Source organism: Phacochoerus africanus, chromosome 2 (genome assembly GCF_016906955.1).
Source record: "Phacochoerus africanus isolate WHEZ1 chromosome 2, ROS_Pafr_v1, whole genome shotgun sequence".
Lineage (NCBI taxonomy): Eukaryota > Metazoa > Chordata > Mammalia > Artiodactyla > Suidae > Phacochoerus > Phacochoerus africanus.
Genome location: NC_062545.1, coordinates 132837743 through 132853061, shown reverse-complemented (window position 1 = coordinate 132853061; position 15319 = coordinate 132837743). Strand labels below are relative to the sequence as shown.

The window sequence follows — 15319 nt, the reverse complement described above, 5'->3', positions numbered from 1 at the left end:
CATCTCTCACTTGATTAATTACAGTAGCCTCCCAACTCTCTAATTTCACTCTTGCCCTCCTTCAGTCCATTCTCCATGGAGTAGTCACAGTGAACTTTTTAAAATATAAATTGAATGGCACCCTCCTGCTCTAATACTTCAAAGACTTCTAATTACTCTTAAGGAAAAAAATCTCTTTATATTTGAACTACAACCTGGTTATCTTTGGTCTACAAAGACTGTCATTTGACTGCTTATCTCTCCAGCTTTGTCGGTGACATTTTTCTCCTACCTTTTTTAGTCCCTCTAGGAAAAGCCCATTCCTACCTTGAGATTTCACATTTCTCTCCTCTTCCCCAATTGTTCACCTGATTAACTCCTCCTCATCCTTTGTTAGTCAAACATCACCTCTGATGTCTTCCTTGACACTACAATTTAAACTAGGTTTTGAGAGTTCCCGCAGTGGCTCAGCAGGAACAAACCTGACTAGTAACCATGAAGACAAGGGTTTAGTCCCTGGCCTCACTCAGTGGGTTGGGGATCTGGCATTGCCATGAGCTGTGGTATAAGTTGCAGAAACAGTTCAACATTGCTGTGGTTGTGGCATAGGCGGGCAGCTGTAGCTGCAATTTAACTCCTAGACTGGGAACTTCCATATGCAGTGGGTGCGGCCCTAAAAAGCAATAAACAAACAAACAAACTAGGTTTCCTTGGAGTTCCCTGGTAGTGCAATGGGTTAAAGATCCAGAGTTGTTACTGCTCATTGTTCTGGGGTACATTCCATCCTGGTCCGCATGCTGCACGTGCTGCCAATATAAATAAATTAAAATAAACTAGGTTTCCTTGCTTTTCCCTCTTCCCTCATAGTTTTACTACAGTTAGTAAATATAAACTTTTTTTTACAGCTGAATTGAAACACATTGACTAGTTTGTGTGATTATTTGCTGTTTCATAGAGGGCAGAGTCCAGGAGGTTAGACTTTTTTTTTTTTTTGGTCTTTTTAGGGCCGCACCTGTGGTTAGGGGTCGAATGGGAGGTGCAGCTGCCCGCCACAGCCACGTGGGATCCGGGCCACGTCTGCCACCTACACTGCAGCTCAGGGCAACTCCAGATCTTTACCCACTAAGCCGGGCCAGGGATGGAACTCGCATCGTCATGAATACTAGTTGACTTCTTAACTCTGCCATTCTCCACCCCGTAAGGTGTAGTTTTCGGCCCACCCACCTCTGTGCTCCTGGCAATTGAGCATCATGCAACACCCCTGACAATCATAGACCAAATAAAGAAAAGGATTGTGACATGAACTCTAAAGGTGACTGCGTTTGCGTCCCAAGGCCAGAATATGACGCTGGTAGGTTCATAGCTCCATTCAAGTCGGCGAAGTGCACCACTCCCCTCCCCCGCCCAGACCTGGGGGCTCTCACACCCATCGCCAGGAAGCTCAAGCTCGCCCCTCCACTCTGGATCTTCCGTACAGCATGGCAGCCCCCAAAGGCGTCACCCATAGTAGTGGCTTCCGTACAACATGGCTGCCTACAGGGAGCGCACCGCACCCCCTCCCGCCAGGCCACCGGAAGTTTCCATTTGAAACCGAGGCGGCGGACTCTGTCGGCGCTACGGCAGTTGCTGCCCGGCATCTTTTGAACCCGAGTGACGAGGCCTGCGGGCAGGAGCAGCAGGCGCCTAGGTTCGGCTCTCCGGGGGTTGGAGACTGGCTGGGTGTAGGAGGCCCATGGGATGGACTGGGAATTGAAGAATTTTCTCTATTCCACGTCGTGCTCTCCTGGGGCCCTCCGTCCGCTTGGGTTCCCTGGGCCAGCCCTGGGTAACATTCAGCTTGTGCCTTCCAGGCCCCAGTCGTGCTGCCTCGTTACGATGACCAGCGTGGTTAAGACAGTGTACACCCTGCAGCCCACTTCTGTGCTGAGCAGCTGTCTGGCCGCAGGTGGGTGCCTACGCCGTCCCCACCCCCGCCCCCAGGGCGCTGCCTGGGGTGGTCAGGCCAGGGAGTACGAGAAATCAAATTGGCAGCTGAGAATGGAGGGTGTCGACAGGGAAGGGCATTCTGTCGGCTCTGAGAGCCTACTAACTCCCTTAGAACCGGACTGTCTAGACTTATGGGAGTTAGGGAAAGAGCCAGATGGTGGGACTTTGTAGATTCGCCCTATATCCGGGCTCCCCCAAACTGAGCATTCACCAATTAGATTTAAGTTGATGATTATTTTATAGTGTTATCCCATTAAGCTAGGAATCCCTTTTTAAACATTTGCCAGTTTTATTTCCAGACTTGGGGTATCTGGAGGTACTGGGTTTGTTGTGACTGAGGGGAAAAGAGAGTCATTTGAAAGACAGGATACTTATTAGGGAGAAGCAGTCGGTTCACATGGTATCTGGTTCACATTTGTAACTGTACAGTGTGTCTCACATAGAACATAATAAACATTTTTTTGGGTGAAGTGAGAGAGAAGGGACAGGCCTAGCTAGTATTTGGGAACCTTGGAAGAAGAGACATGGTTAAAAGCAATGTTTGATTGCTTTGCCATCAGGCTTTGTGTTCTTTGGTTTGTGGTTGCAAGTCATCGCCTAGAGCCTGCAGGTGTGGAGCTGCCTAATCTAGAGATTGTAGCCCAGAACAGGCTTCAAACATCAGCACCTTTGGTGGGAGATTTTGAAGCAGCTGGTTAAGATCCCTTCCCAGTGACTCCACGCAGTTGATTGATGAGCACTAGCAGGATTGATCTGTGAATAGGCTTTTCTCCACAAGCCTAAAGTGCTGTGGGAGTTCCTGTCATGGCGCAGTGGAAACGAGTCAGACTAGGAACCATGAGGTTGCAGGTTCAATCCCAGGCCTCAATCAATGAATGGATTAAGGATCCGCCGTTGCCATGAGCTGTGGTATAGGTGGCAGATATGCCCCCAAGCCTGCGTTTCTGTGGCTATGGCACAGGCCGGCAGCTGTAGCTCGGATTAGACCACTAGCCTGGCAACTTCCATATTCTGCGGGTGCAGCCCTAAAAAAGAAAAAAAAAGGCCAAAGTGTTCTCTTTGCACCTGGTGTCAGCAGGGCTTAGGTGTTCCTGGGGGAAACTGGATCTGCTTTTATGCTGCCTTTCCCTTAAGGGAACAGTGTCTCCCATTCAGTGGGGCATGACTGGCTCTCCCCAGCCAAATTGGAAGTTTTCATCTCTTTGATTTCTCTCCTTGTCCCGGCTTTGTGATCCTGTGTAGCCTCAATAGTTTAACATTTTTAGGCTGCCTCCCAGGTTTTTTAATTTTGATTTTAGGCATGAGTTGGCTGGTTTTTAGTTTTTGAATCGGTAATATATGCACATGTAAAAACAAAAAAATTCTGAAATTAGGAAATGATAGCAAAAAACAAGTCTTCCCTTGACATAGCCAATTAGTTCCTTCCTTAGCGTCTCTCTTTTTTTTTTTTTTTTTTTTCCCATTTAGGGCCACACCCTGGGCATATGGAAGTTCCCAGGCTAGGGTTCAAATTGGAGCTGTAGCTGCCAGCCTGTGCTGCAGCTTGTGGCAACACTGGATTCTTAACCCACTGAGTGCGGTCAGGGATTGAACCTGCATTCTCATGGGTACTACTTGGGTTCATAACCCTCTGAGCCACAACGGGAACTCCTCCTTCTTTTATTTTTTAAATTTATTTTTTATTTTTATTTTTTGGCTGTGCCTGAGGCATGTGTAAGTTCCTGGGTGGGGATTGAACCCTCATCACAGCAGTGACTCAAGCTGCTACAGTGGCAGTGCTGGATCCTTAACCTGCTGTGCCACAAGGAAACTCTGCAATAGAATTCCTTTTTTTTTTTTTTTTTTTGTCTTTTTGCCATTTCTGGGGCTGCTCCCTCAGTATATGGAGGTTCCCAGGCTAGGAGTCGAATCAAATCAGAGCTGCAGCCGCCAGCCTACTCCAGAGCCACAGCAACGCAGGATCGAAGCCTCGTCTGCGACCTACACCACAGTTCACAGCAATGCCGAATCCTTAACCCACTGAGCAAGGTCATGGATCGATCCCTCAAGCTCATGGTTCCTTGTCGGATTTGTTAACCACTGAGCCACGACAGGAACTCCGAGCAATAGATTTCTTACTGTGTATAATGAATTAATACTTGAGAGAGAAGATAAATTCATTCACCCAAGTCTGCCTCTTACTTTAGACAGACTTCAGAAAGAACCCTTTTAATATTTGTTTTGGGGGAAAGAGTACAGAAAATAGGGCGTAAGTGCCCACTGAATGTACTGATAAGTGGAATAATTTGTTAGCCTGAGAAATGATATTTATTCCAAATTGTTATGCAACTGGAGTCATCAAAATAATTCTCTGTTCAACGCAAATATAAATTTTCCTAATTTTTCTGATCCAGTGCTTCATACCTTATTTCTTCAACCTGATTTAATTATTATGGCTCTTAATTTAGGTCAAGCTTAAAGGAGACAGTTTACAATGAACAAAGCGAAAGCATAAACTAGAAGAACCTCTGTGCATGTGCTGGGGGGGTGTGCCTAACTCTGGAACAAGTTACTTGAATTTGCTATGGAATGTAAATGGTAGAAAACATGTGTGGTGGAGCACTGGAGCCCCTAAGGGCTCGGGGGGAAATGCTCGTTTATGGGGAAGAAGAGTGTCATGTCAGGGCCATTTGTCTGGTTATCTGGCAGTGGCCTAGCAAGGTCAGAACAGAATGCTAAACGGGGAACGTCTAAACTTAATGATGGATAAACAAATTTAAAGGGCTGGAGTTCCTGCTATGGTGCAACTGGATGGGCAGCATCTCTAGAGGGCTGGGACACAGTTTCTATCCCGGCCCAGGATGGTTGGTTAAGGACCTGGCCTTGCCACAGCTGTAGCATAAGTCACAACTGAGGCTCAGATCTGATCCCTGACCCTGGAGGCTCCCTATGCCCCAGGGTGGCCAGAAAAGGAAGGGGAAAAGAAAAAAATAAAAAGCTGGTGGTAAAAGTAGTCAGCATTGAAGAGGGGAAGAAAAATAGAGAAGCAGGTTTAGAGAGTCTGCGAAGAGTTCCCTGGTGGCTTGGTGAGTTAAGGATCTGGCATCGTCATTGCTATGACTTGGGTCACTACTGTGGCACAAGTTCAATTCCTGTCCCAGGAACTTCTGCCTGCCACAGGCACAGCCAATAAATAAATAATAGAGATGGTCTATGAATCAACCCATGAAACTGTGATGTGTTCTATTTATTCAATAGGAGGGTTTTGAACCTCTCTCTTTTTTTTTTTTCTTTTTCTTTTTATGGTTGCATCTGTGATATATGGAAGTTCCCACGCCAGGGGTCAAATCAGAGCTGCAGCTGCTGGCCTACACCACAGCTCACGGCAACGCCAGAACCTTAACCCACTGAGTGAGGCCAGGGATCAAACCCATATCCTCACAGAGACAATGTCAGGTCCTTAATCTGCTGAGCCACAATAGGAACTCCTGAACCTCTCTAAATATGCCAGGTACTCTCCTAGATGCTGGGGCCACAAAGACATCTCTGAGTACTAGTTAGACAGCCAGTCTGGTCAAAAAATCTAAGCAACAGCTGAAACTCAGAGCAGCTTGAGGGTAACCTTAGGAGAGTGGGCAGAGTGCTTAGGAGCAGAACAAGATGGTCCCCTCATCTGCTGTTTGATGAAGGGTACACTGTGTCTTGCCTTGCTGACTGCAACACTGCCTCTCATGCTGTCTGCTTGTGTGAATCTCCACTTTCACATCTGTACTTGCTGGCCATTCAGTCTGATGTATCATCAAGCTTTTGGCTACCCTCAAACACACTGCACTGTCACATTTAAAGAATTTTGGGGAGTTTCCATTGTGGCTCAGAGGTAACAAACCTAACTAGTATCCAAGAGGATGCGGGTTCTATCCCTGGCCTTGCTAAGTGGGTTAAGGATCTGGCATTGCTGTGAACCATGGTATAGGCCAGCAGCTGAAGCTCTGATTTGACTCCTAGCCTGGGAACCTCCATATGCTTCAGGTGTAGACCTAAAAAGAAAAAAAAAATTTTTTTTGGTTTCTATCTCATTATTCTGGAAGTCTTATTCTTCTGAATTTATGGAGTTGCAGCTGTTAGGTCATGATGCCTGAGGTTTCACCTTCTTGTTTTCCTTTGTAGATGCACAAACTCGAGCCACTTCTAAGAGCCTTTTACCTGTCAAGTGCAAAGAAGTTGATGTTTCCAAACCTCGTTCAGGAGGTTCAGAGAATGATGGTACAAAAATCATCAAACCAAGAAGAGAGAATGGGTGAGTCAAAGCACTGGTATCCCATTGGCATCTTGCTAGAAATTGCTCAGTACCAAGAGTAAGGAAAAAGAGCTTCTGAGAGCGCAGGGTGCCTGAAGGGCTGGCCTGCAATCAGTGGCCCAGAGCAGTGTAGTGTTGCTGAACTGTTTGTCACAACCCTCTGTGGGTTGATAAGTTTGGAAGAGGCGCAGCCAGGGTTAGGGTAAGAAGTATCCTTTCCTCAGCCCTTGCTCTGATATATAAGCAGCAGGACCGGGGCAGACACCAGCCCTGAGAGGTGGGCAGGGGGAGGGGGGCTAGTTGTTAGCCTCGGTTGATGGTCTGAGCCCGGTGTAACCAGCATATGTGTCCCTCCACTGGGTGTGCTCAGCTCCCCGAAGTGAGGTTGACACGAGGTAGTTGTACTATTTTGAGCAGCATCAGGTCTGTCAGCCTATTGAACTGGTCAGGAAGGAAGCCTATTTCCTCATCATTACCTTTTGCCAATAGTCTGGGCCAAAACAAAAGTACATGGACTCAGGCTTCTCGGGCTTCTACTGTCTACATTGTATGGAATCTCTGGTTCTTGCTCTAGAAAACCAAACTCTTTGTTCTGCCTTGGTTACAACATACACAACAATAGCCTATGATTCTCTGATTGATTTCTTGGTCGTGGTTCTGGTTTCACTGAGACATAGTTGACGTACAATGTTGTATTAATTTCAGGTATACAACATAATGATTTGATACTTGTATATATTGCAAAATGATCACCACAGTAAGCCTATCTAACATCCCAATTTCTTTGCTTTTGCTTCTCTAGGCAGGTGAAAGCTTTAGACACTGCCACTAGGAGGAACATCAGAAAGGGGTAAGCATCAGGGTCAGTGAAACTTGACCACCGTTACAGGGCAGTGGATCGCAATCCTGGTTGTACATCAGAGTCACTCATGGACTTTTTTTTTTTTTTTTTTCCCCCGCTTTTTAGGGCCATACCCGTGACATAGGGAAGTTCCCAGGCTAGGGGTCAAATCAGAGCTACAGCTGCCAGCCTGTGTCACAGCCACAGCAACACCAGATTCGAGCCAAGTCTGTGACCTACACCATAGCTCGTGGCAGCGCCGGATTCCCCAATCCACTGAGTGAGGCCAAGGATTGAACGCACATCCTCATGGATACTAGTCGGATTCGTTTCCACTGCACCATAATAGTAACTCCATGGACTTGTTTTAACATGTTAGAGTCTGGTGCCACCCCAGAGATCTGAATGGAATTTTCAGGGGTGAGCCACAGCTGGGTTTGAGAACCACTGTCAGGGCCAGAATCCATGATGCCACCATCTAGAGTACTAGACAAGAGCTTTTTGGGCTCCACGCCAGGACCACTGCACAAACCCAGTTCTGGCCTGTCAGCAGGAGCATGAAGCCCTCAGGAGAGGAGAGGCCATGTGTCGTTAGTGTTCTCTAAATTTCAAAATGAGTGCTGGCGGTGGCAGTGGTGGTGAAATGCTAGAGAAGGATCCATTTCTCTCTGTTAGAGGCTGGCTTGGATGTTTTGTAGTCCTGAAGACGGAAATACTAGAAGCTGAAAAGTTTGTAGAAATAGGTTTTTAATTCCACATCTGTTAGCCAGGTATATCTTAAAAGTTCTTAAGACGGGAGTTCCCATTGTGGCTCAGTGGTAACGAACCTGACTAGTATCCATGAGGACTCAGGTTTGATCCCTGACCTCACTCAGTGGGTTGAGGATCCAGCATTGCCTTGGTTCCAGCATTGCACAGTTTGAGCTGTGGTGTATGTCACAGACACAGCTTGGATCTTGCGTTGTTGTGGCTGTGGTGTAGGCCAGCAGCTGCAGCTTCTATTTGACCCCTAGCCTGGGAATTTTCACATGCCATGGGTGAAAAAAAAAAAGGAGTTCCCTTCGTGACGCAGTGGTTAACGAATCCAACTAGGAACCATGAGGTTGTGGGTTTGATCCCTGCCCTTGCTCAGTGGGTTAAGGATCCGGCATTGCTGTGAGCTGTGGTGTAGGTTGCAGATGCGGCTTGGATCCCTTGTTGCAGTGGCTCTGGCGTAGACCCCTAGCCTGGGAACCTCCATATGCCATGGGAAGCAGCCCTAGAAAAGGCAAAAAGACAAAAAAAAAAAAAAAAGGTTCTGAAGACAACATTCTAACAAGAAGGACTCTGAGAACTTTGAGAAGGATTAATATTGATGATGATAATGGCTATTATTTATTAAGTGTTTATTAGATGGTAGTAGCTTTGCTAAGAATTCTACGTGTATTCTCTCTTGTTCTTCACAATAATAATGAGATGTGGGTATTACTTCTAGAAATGAGGAAACAACCTCAGAGAGATTATTCAGCTCCCTGCTGTTCATATACCACCATGTGGTGATGCCAAGATTCGAACCAATCAGTTTGTATGACTCCATAGCCCACACTCTTAACCCTTCTGCCGCTTCATTATATGGAGTACAGTTATCATTACAGCTACAAGCCATTGAGTGAACGGAAATCAGAGGAAGAGCTCAAGGATAAGAACCAGCTCCTAGAGGCTGTCAACAAGCAGTTGCACCAGAAGTTGACTGAAACTCAGGTAAGAAGCCCACCAGGCTTCTGCCATCAGCCGCCCTTGGTGATGCGTGTGGAATCCCAAGGTATGGCCCCTCAAGTGGGGGCAGGCTGGCCATACCTGGGTGCCTGAAGGCAGGAAGTGAAGGCTCCAGGTTTGCACTGTGGCTGCCCCTGAAGAATGGGACAGGTCTGATCTGCCTGCACGGCACCCCCACAGGGAGAGCTGAAGGACCTGACTCAAAAAGTGGAGCTGCTGGAGAAGTTTCAGGACAACTGTTTGGCAATTTTGGAGAGCAAGGGCCTTAACACAGGTAAGTGTCAGCACAACAACTGCCTTCAAAGGAATCCTCCGCGTGCCTCCTCTTGGGTGATTCTGGACTGTATGTCAAGGGTTGGCCTGGTGTCAGCTGACCCGGTCAGTACAGGGGTTGCCTAGCAAAGCCCTAAAGGTTTGGGGGCGCTCCTCTTTATTCCCTTACGATATTGCTTTGCCTGACCAATGTAATTTCAGGTGATTGTGGACAGAAGATTATCTCTCTTTTTTAATTATTTATTTATTTATTTATTTATTTATTTATTTATTTATTTATTTATTTATTGTCTTTTTGCCTTTTCTTGAGCCGCTCCCGCATATGGAGGTTCCCAGGCTAGGGGTCTAATAGGAGCTGTAGCTGCCAGCCTATGCCAGAGCCACAGCAACACAGGATCAGAGCCACGTCTGCAACCTACACCACAGCTCACAGCAACTCCAGATCCTTAACCCACTGAGCAAGGCCAGGGATCGAACCCACAACCTCATGGTTCCCAGTCGGATTTGTTAACCACTGAGCCACGATGGAACTCCTATTTATTTTTTTGCTTTTTAGGGCTGCACTCACGGCATATGGAGGTTCCTAGGCTAAGGGTCAAATCAGAGCTATAGGTTTTGGCGTATGCCACAGCCACAGAAATGTGGGATCCAAGCCATGTTTGTGACCTACACCACAGCTCATGACAATGCCGGATCCTTAACCCACTGAGCAAGGCCATGGATCAAACCTCCATCTTCATGGAAACTAGTCAGATTCATTTCCGCTGCACCACGATGGGAACTCCAAGATTATCTCTTTCTTATCTGAACACTCTGCCATTCGTTTGGTCCTGACAGGTATGCTGTTGCAAATAGCTCAGAAATATTTTCTTTCAGGAGATATACCCTACAGGTAACCTTCCCAGGTGCAGGGGGGAAGAGAGAGAAAGGATACTGTTTCAAGGGTTCCTAAAGCTGGGTAATGAGTGATATCATGGTGGTTAAAATGTGATTCCTGTTCTGACCCTGTCGCTAGAGAGCAGAGCCTGTAGCAGAAAGGAGAGTGGAAGAAGGAATTACCCAAAGACTGCAGGTGGGCCTCAACCTGGGTTGAGGAGCCTGGGAACACCCACGGAAGGGGCCCAGTCTTCACTGGATTAAGGAGTGCTGTCTTCAAATGCTACCATTAACCTCTACATTTTAGGATATATTCTTTAATCGTGTTTTTGTATGATTACTAGGTGTATACACTGCTTTTTACCAAAAAAATACATTTTTTTTAAGGCCTGAAAAGCCTTTAAAAAATGTGAATTGTAAACAAAACCAGAACATCCACCCTTTTAGACAAATTTTCCACTGACCTGAGGAGAAGATAAATTTTTGGCTATATCCAAACCTAGAGAGGAAGGGGAGATAAAATCCAGCTCTGGAAATTCCTACTGTGGCTCAGTGGGTTAAAGACCTAACATTGTCTCTGTAAAGATTCAGGTTCAATCCCTGCCATCACTCAGTGGGTTAATGATCTGGTGTTGCCATAAGCTGTGGTGTAGGTCACAGAAGCAGCTTGGATTCAGTCTGCTGTGGCTGTGGTATAGGCCTGCAGCTGCAGCTCCGATTTGACCCCTAGCCTGGGGGCTTCCATATGCCACAGAAAAAAAGGAAGACAAAAACATCCAGCTCTGGAGGGCAGCTGTGGGTGTCTCTGCCAAAATAAAAACTCAGAGGAGAGTCCAGGACCAGATGCTTAGAGAAGTTTCCCTCATGAATACGCCTGTGGAGGAGGTTTTGTTTTCTTTTGTTTAAGTCGCAGTTCCCTAAGTGAGGCTGACTTTGTTGTATCTACTGGTTTTAGGCAGTGAGACCCTGGCGTCACAGCAAGATTCTACCATGGATCACATGGACTCTATGGTGAGGACACGGGTGTGAGTGGGTGAGGGCTCAGTGGCAGCTGGGCCCTGAACCTCTATGCAGGTCTCTACCATATGTGTGGCAGAGCCCAAGAAGCAGCCTCGTTATCCAGATTGTGGAGGAGGGTGGTGCATATTTTATTTGGAATGTATGCAAGCAGAAAGGTGCTTACAAATATGAGTGAATCTAAGTTGAAAATGTACTGCTTTAAAACCCATAATGGGGTGGACCAGGATAGACAACTTTCTGGTTTCTCTATTCTATGCTTTGCCAAATTTCTCTCCTTGTTCCTCTGCTGAGAAGTGTCTTACAAAGGTCCAGCCTGAATTAAATGTGTCTTTTCTTTGGTTCCATCCCTGAAATATGAATGTGATTGTTTGCTCAAAGTCTTTTGGGAAAAGAAAAAAAAATGAGAAAAAGAGAGTTCTGGGAGTTTCCCTTGTGGCTCAGCAGGTAACAAATCCGACTAGTATCCGTGAGGTTATGGGTTCAATCCCTGGCCTCACTCAGTAGGTTAAGGATCTGGCATTGCTGTGGCTATGGCGTAGGATGGCAGCTGCAGCTCCAATTCTACCCCTAGCCTGGCAACTTCCATATGTCGTGGGTGTGGCCCTAAAAAGACCAAAAAAAAAAAAAAAAGTCTTTGGAGCTTCTGTGATCTCTTCACCAGGAAGATCAGTTGTCATCTTAGAATCCTAAGTTTGGAATCCTTCCTCAGCTCTCCCAGGCTATTTAGTCACCCTTTTTGGTGGCTATCACAATTTGTTCCTGTTGCTGAATCCTGGCACAGAGCACATGAAGGTGGGGTCCTCTGTCTGTCCTGTGGACTGACGTCCTCCAGGGCACCCATGAGAGCCTGGCATGTTTGTGGACACTCAATAAGTGACTGAACAGAGGGGGTGTTAGCAACCATCTGGAGTCAGCTCCTGTGAAGAGATCAGTTTATGTGAAGAAAGTTTTTACATTTCAATAAAGATTTATTACTGCATTGTTCTTTCCTCTTAGTTGCTGTTAGAAACTCTGCAAGATGAGCTGAAGCTTTTTAATGAAACCGCCACAAAGCAGATGGAGGAGTTGCAGGTGAGAGGCAGATATCACCCCAAGGCAGAATTAACATTGCCTACCACAATAGGTGGATCTGTGGAGGACTCTTTCTTGTTTATCTACTTATTCTTTATTTTTTGTCCATGCCTGCTGCATGTGCAAGTTCTCGAGCCAGGGATTGAACCCGTGCCACAGCAGTGACCCAAGCTGCTGCAGTGACAGCGTTGGATACTTAATTTGCTGTGCCACAAGGCAACTCTTCTACTCATTTTTAATAAAATCTTTAAAGGGCTTTTTTGTCTTTTTGCTATTTCTTGGACCGCTCCCAAGGCATATGGAGGTTCCCAGGCTAGGGGTCAAATCGGAGCTGTAGCCGCCAGCCTATGCCAGAGCCACAGCAACGCAGGATCCGAGCCACGTCTGTAACCTACACCACAGCTCACGGCAACGCCGGATCGTTAACCCACTGAGCAAGGGCAGGGACCGAACCCGCAACCTCATGGTTCCTAGTCGGATTCGTTAACCACTGCGCCACGACGGGAACTTCAGGGCTTTTTTTTTTTTTTTTTTTTTTATCTTCTTAGGGCTGCACCTGCAGCATATGGAGATTCCTAGGCTAAGGATCTAATCAGAGCTGTAGCCACCGGCCTATGCCACAGCCACAGCAACGCCAGATCTGAGCTGTGTCTGCAGCCTACACCACAGCTCACAGCAATGCCGGACCCCTGACCCACTGAGCAAGGCCAGGAATCAAACCTATATCCTCATGGATATTAGTCGATTCATTTCCACTGCACCACCATGGGAACTCCCTTAAACTTTTTAATAATAGTTTTAGATTGCAGGAAAGTTGCAAAGATAATACAGAGAATTCAAGTCCCTTAATATTAACATCTTACATTATTATGGTATAGTCTTGTTGAGACTAAGAAACCAATATTGAGACATTACTATTAACTAAATTCCAAGACTTTATTTCCCCATTTTTTTTTTCAACTAGTTTTCTTTTTCTGTTCTCAAGACTCTTAGAAATGTTCACTTCTGCAGGTTGTGAGGCCACATGCAATACTCTAGGTTGCTCCAGATTGAAAGTTGACACCGGTGTGAAATCCATGCAGTGGACACTCGATATCTCAAGGAAACCCGTAATAGGAATCCCAGATCCTCGGGTCTGGACTGCTCTGGATTGCTTAGATGAACCATTGGGTACGACACTGAATCCTAGAGGATGTCATTGCCCCAATTTAGACAACAGATTGTGTAGCAGGGAGGGACAGTTCCTAAAACCAGCACAGATAAATCCATGCTAAAAAGACAGTGTATTCCCGTCTTCCTCAGTGGGATAGAAGCATAATATTTTGGGTATGGTATTGTCTTTCCTGTGAGTCAAAGTTTTATAGAAGATTTTTTTGTCCTGTCAATGTCTTTCCATATAGGCCTTAAAGATAAAGTTGAAGGTGAAAGAAGAAGAGAGGGCCCAGTTCCTAGAACAACAGACTTTATTCAACAGTCAAATAAATGATTTTACAACAGCCCTTGAGGAAATGGAGCAGCTCTTAGAAATGTGATGAAAAAGCAAGTGGCCACGTGGCTCCCTCTTGGGGACACACTCTCAGAGGAAGCCACTTAGGACATCTGCTTCTTGGCCGTGGTCTTCTAGGACTCACCATCCCCAGAGTAAAAGCAGTTTCTGCAATAGGATCAAGAACAGTCTATGCTGAAATGGCGGTTCCCCACTTCCAAACTGGCCAGCTCTCCTGAGCCTCACAGTACATAATTGAGACCTACAAGACAGGGGGCCTAGAAGCTTGGATCAACCTCCTAGGCAACAAAGTAGCACACATTAGAATCAGGAGACTAAACCAGCCACAGCCAGAGGATCCAAAAGGTCACATTCAGATGTGCAGGAAGAGACAGTGGAGCACAGGTGCCCCACGGGAGACTTCACCAAGGAGCCATGCGCTCCCCTCCTAACTTGGTATACATTCTGTCCCTTCCCGGTTGGGCTCCATAACCTCCCTGTAAATTCACACTCACTGTAAGTTACTTAAAATGGCTTAATAAATGGAGTGAATGTATAGAGAGCAGTAACGCCTATGAAACAATACACCTGGGAGCTTCTGATCTAAATCACTTCTGTTACTTTTTTTATTAAGTGCTATTAAAATAAATATTTTTGTAACTGCAACAATGAAAAATGAAAATAGCCAGTGTAACTTAAATACCTCCACTGAATCCTATTGAACTAATCTAGCTAACATGTTCAAGACTCCACCTACTCATTAGGTGCTCTGTGGTTAACACCCCCGTCTTCCAAGAGCATTAGTTAGCCTTCCTCAGATATTCAGTATTTGTAGCAGCAGGTGCCAGACTTTGTCCTCCAGGTTTGTATCACTAGCTGTATTCCTAAGTATGATTATATCTCTGATGTTTGCTTTTTGCACAGCCAGTCTGGCACCTGGCCCCATGAATCCCTAGTCAACCAAAGTCCTTGGCAGGCCTCCCCACTAGTTTCCCAAAGACCTTGCTCTATTTCATTTTGTAATCAAGTTAGTCAGATTTTGGCTTTAGGCATCAGCTTTTTTTGCACCTCTACCAATTTCTTCACCAGCAGCCCCTACTCTTAAGGATTATTGAGGCTGCCCAGAGCCACCCAATGAAGTCAAGTAATGTCCCGACCTAACTTGTAGAGCTAAAATTCTCTGCCTTCACACACAGACACTCACACAGCTGGCTATGTCCCACGTACTTTGAGAGGGAAATCCAGTAAAATAATTCTCACCAGTGAGAAGGGCTGAATATTTTCTTCTACCCATTTTCAGGATGAGTCTAATTTAAAAGATTGCTTGCCCAGGTGAATTCGTAATTGACATTCCTGGTCCCCCATCTCCCCAAAGTTTTATTTCGTTCTTGGAAAGGAAACTTGAGCTGAGTTGGGGGATCTCAGCTGTGAGATGCCCACTTCCTTGTTCTGCCTCCCTAGTTAATGCTTAAGAATGGAACTGTCTCAACTCCTCCATTACTCACCTTTCCTAGTAGAGACCTGTTTGCTCAAGGTCTGGCCCCTTGCCTCATGGCTCTGCTTGATACCACCAGCCAGCATTTGTGCACTCTCGCCATTTCTCTTGTTCTCTCTGACCTCTGCTGCTCCATCTGCCTTTTGTACCTGTGGAGGTGTTCTGGGAACTTATTCTGATCTGGAGCCTGAATAATTTCATGTATTACACGAACTCAGTGTGACCTATAGCCTTCACTTTGCTAGATGCTATAGGAAGCTT

The 15319-nt window shown here is 46.1% G+C and overlaps 1 protein-coding gene across 3 annotated transcripts; it reads left to right on the top strand.

Annotated features, from left to right (window-relative positions):
• Window positions 1–1213: 1213 nt before the first annotated feature.
• KNSTRN (kinetochore localized astrin (SPAG5) binding protein) lies at window positions 1214–14171 on the top strand. 3 transcript variants are annotated; one of them, XM_047766714.1, is made up of 9 exons: window positions 1214–1666; window positions 1830–1924; window positions 6112–6241; window positions 7044–7091; window positions 8705–8822; window positions 9018–9111; window positions 10942–10997; window positions 12003–12077; window positions 13089–13471. In XM_047766714.1, exons 1-9 carry the CDS (start codon window positions 1458–1460, stop codon window positions 13113–13115), a joined length of 852 nt encoding a protein of 283 aa, XP_047622670.1. In that variant the 5' UTR covers window positions 1214–1457; the 3' UTR covers window positions 13116–13471. The 3 variants fall into 3 exon arrangements, with proteins under 3 accessions (XP_047622670.1, XP_047622668.1, XP_047622669.1); XM_047766712.1 differs by lacking the exon at window positions 13089–13471 and adding an exon at window positions 13478–14171 and having other exon boundaries at window positions 1220–1666; XM_047766713.1 differs by lacking the exon at window positions 13089–13471 and adding an exon at window positions 13478–14171 and having other exon boundaries at window positions 1221–1666; window positions 8717–8822.
• The last annotated feature ends 1148 nt before the right edge of the window (window positions 14172–15319 follow it).